A 3,111-nucleotide genomic window follows, 5' to 3' on the forward strand; every position below is an offset into this window, starting at 1 on the left:
TTCATCTCTTCGTCATTAACTAACTCACTCTCTGAACTTTGCTTACACTTCTCATGTCTGGAGTATCCACTCGCTGGATTTTTTCTCTATCACGGTCGCGCCATCAGTGCCAGTTCAATCCAGGTATTGCCTTTAACTTCTCCTCTGGTTGTTGTTGATTCGGTTCTGTGTTGCCCTTTTTGTGTCCATATACTTGAGTTTTCTTTGTTTTCTTTTGAGGTTCCGATATGTCAAACCGAAAAGGAAAATTAATTGTTGATGAGGATGATGAAGAATCAGGGGATTCAGGCCTCAACGTGTCAATACCCACCGATTTCTTAGGTCCCTCCAGTAATGTAGGTCCTTCCCATGGCAGGGATACCCTTGAGTACCCACGCCCCTTGGTTGTTTCTTCCTCTCTCGAACTAGAGCTTGTAGGGAATAGAGGTGGACCTACGTCGGGATCTGGTGAGAACCACAGCTCTGGTGGGGTTGAGATCCCTGAAGGAGTTGGCGATGGTGAGGGGAGCAGTTCCGGACCGAGCGGTCCTGCTAAGAAAAGGAATCTTGGCCATAGGGTGGAGGCTGATTCCTACCCTATTGATTACATAACCTGTGCCACCACCCAAACTGACTTATTCAAGCTTAGGAACCTCTACGACATTCCTGAGGAGGTTCTCCTTGTAGTTCCTGGGAAGGGTGATGTTCCTAGTCGGCCTCCACGGGGGTATGTGACAATGCACCTAGAGAGTTTCAAACTAGGAGCTCGGCTGCCCCTTCAGCGTTATTTTGCCAAAATATTGGGGGGTATGCACCTGGCCCCAGGTCAGCTACACCCGAACGGGTGGAGGGTTCTCTCGGCAATATTTGTGTTGTGGGAGAGGTGCGGGTCGGAGGAGCCTTCCCTTGTTGAAGTGAAACATCTGTATCAGCTGCGGAGCAGCCCAAGGGAGGCGGTCTGGTATTACTTCATGTCCAGTTCCGCAAAGAGAAAGCCAATCACTAGTTTCCCCTCCTCGTGCAAAAATTGGAAGAACAAATTCTTCTTTGCTGGGGGAGCTTGGTGTCCAGCAGCTCGTTCGTTGGGTGGTGATATTTACCTTCCAACACATTTTGTCACCACAGGTCGTTCATTTTTTGCCTATACTCTTTCTCGACGTGTTACTTATTGGGTTCTTTAACCTTGTCTGTTCTTTCAGAGTCGTGGGGTTTGATAAAGGGGCTTGAAGACCGACCTTTGCTTCAGGTGGAAACTGCTCTGTTGAACGCGTCTACCTGCCAAGACCTCCTGTCGCCAACAAACCTGGTCGGTTCGGGCCTAGTAGACATAGCCGCTGGAATGGATAACAAGATCCTCAGCGCGATAAGCAGGAAGCGTGGTCGGGCTCCGAGTAGCTCCAGCAACCTTCCCCCTCCTCCAAAGAAAAGCAGCGTCGGTCCCTCCAAGGCTCCTGTCCCTGCTCTGCCCCCTCCCCCACCCCGTAAAAGTGGTGGGGAGAAAACCTCCGACAAGAGTCCTGAGGTCAGCTTGCAGTCTAGGGACCGATCTTCTCCTCTTCCATCTCGGGATCAAGGTGACTACCTGAGCTCATATCAGAAAGATTACAAAAGATCGGTTGGGCCCAAGATGGTGAAGGACATCGAGAGCATGGACCTCTCCGAGTTAGCTGCTTCTGTTCAAAAAGTCTCCTTCAGACTGGCCACAATGGTTTCGTGTTACAAGATCGGGTCCGCGCGTCATGAGAGGAAGCTTCAAGCTGATAACCAGGAGTTGAAAAAGAAAGCCGAATCTGCTGATCGGTCCAAGGAGAAGGTGGCCGAGCTGAACAAGCAGCTTATGGAGCTTGAGGAGAAAGTTGCGATTGCTAAGTCTACTTCCTCCAAGCTTGAGGGTGAGCTGGGTGATCTGAAATCCGATCTTCAGGCTACTCAAAGTGAAAGAGATACTCTGAGGACCGCCCTTGAGGGAGAGATCAAATCCCTGAGTGACCAGCTGGCTGAAGAGAAAGGTAAATCCGCTGATGTGGATGATCGGTTGGATGCTGAGTATAACTCCGGGGTTGCTTTCAGCTATAAGTGCATCATGTCTGTACTCAAAGAAGAATACCCCGAGCTCGACATGAGCAAGCTGGAATCTAGGGTGGAGAGGTATATGACTGGGGCCGGCCAGGGAGATAAGGAGCAGGATGAGCAGGATGAGCAGGATGAGCAGGAGCAGGCGGAGGTTCCTTTGAATGGGGAGCAGGAGGGTGAAGCTGGGCAGCGTGCTTTTGAAGTGGGGCAGGGGTCCATGCCTCTTCCTCCCGATGTTGCTGATCTTCCACCTCCCGAGGTAGCTGACCATTCACCTGCTGAGGCCGTTAATCCTCCTAATCCTTAGGTCTATTTTTGTGAAGACTGTAGTTTTTCATTTGCCCTGTAAACATTTGAACGTTTATATAAAAAATTTCTTAAATGTTCTCTATTGGCTTTCTTATCTGGTTTCGCCTGTTGGTTCTTTAGTGCATCGAACAGGAATAGACATCTGTTTGCCTTGGTAAAAATTTTCGCAAAATCGCCTGCTGGTCTTTGGTGACTGAGCAGGAGCAGACACATATTTGCCTTAGTAAAAGTCTCATAAATTTAGCTGCTGGCCCTTCGTTGTCCGAGCAGAAGTAGGCACTTTCTTGCCTTAGTAAAATTTTCATAAATTAGCTGCTGGTCTTTCGTTTGACCGAGCAGAGGCATGCACTTTCTTGCCTTCGTAGAATTTTCCTAGATTAGCTGTTGGTCTTTTGGTGACCGAGCAGAAGTAGGCACTTTCTTGCCTTACTAGATTAGCTGCTGGTCTTTCGTTTGACCGAGCAGAAGCAGGCACTTTCTTGCCTTAATAGACTAGCTGCTGGTCTTTCATTTGACCGAGCAGAAGCAGGCATTTACTCGCTTTAGTAGATTACCTGCTGGTCATTCGTTTGACCGAGCAGAAGCGGGCACTTTCTTGCCTTACTAGATTAGCTGCTGGTCTTTCGTTGACCGAGCAGAAGTAGGTACTTACTTGCCTTAGTAAGATTTTTTGTAGAATTAGCTGCTGGTCTTTCGTTGACCGAGCAGAAGTAGGCACTTACTTGCTTTAGTAGAATCTTGGTAAATTTA

General features: G+C 48.7%; 1 protein-coding gene across 1 annotated transcript; it reads left to right on the top strand.

Moving 5' to 3' along the window:
* Positions 1 to 227: 227 nt before the first annotated feature.
* On the top strand, positions 228 to 2,359 carry LOC107176876 (uncharacterized). The gene is made up of 2 exons (XM_052431378.1): positions 228 to 1,104; positions 1,179 to 2,359. Exons 1-2 carry the CDS (start codon positions 228 to 230, stop codon positions 2,357 to 2,359), a joined length of 2,058 nt encoding a protein of 685 aa, XP_052287338.1.
* Positions 2,360 to 3,111: the final 752 nt, after the last annotated feature.

This window comes from Citrus sinensis, chromosome 7 (assembly GCF_022201045.2).
Source record: "Citrus sinensis cultivar Valencia sweet orange chromosome 7, DVS_A1.0, whole genome shotgun sequence".
Taxonomy (NCBI): Eukaryota; Viridiplantae; Streptophyta; class Magnoliopsida; order Sapindales; family Rutaceae; genus Citrus; species Citrus sinensis.

Coding starts and splice junctions, on each gene's coding strand:
- LOC107176876 (XM_052431378.1), top strand. CDS start 228: ATGTCAAACCGAAAAGGAAAATTAATTGTTGATGAGGATGATGAAGAA. Junction 1,105..1,178: donor AACACATTTTGTCACCACAG/GTCGTTCATTTT, acceptor CTGTTCTTTCAG/AGTCGTGGGGTTTGATAAAG.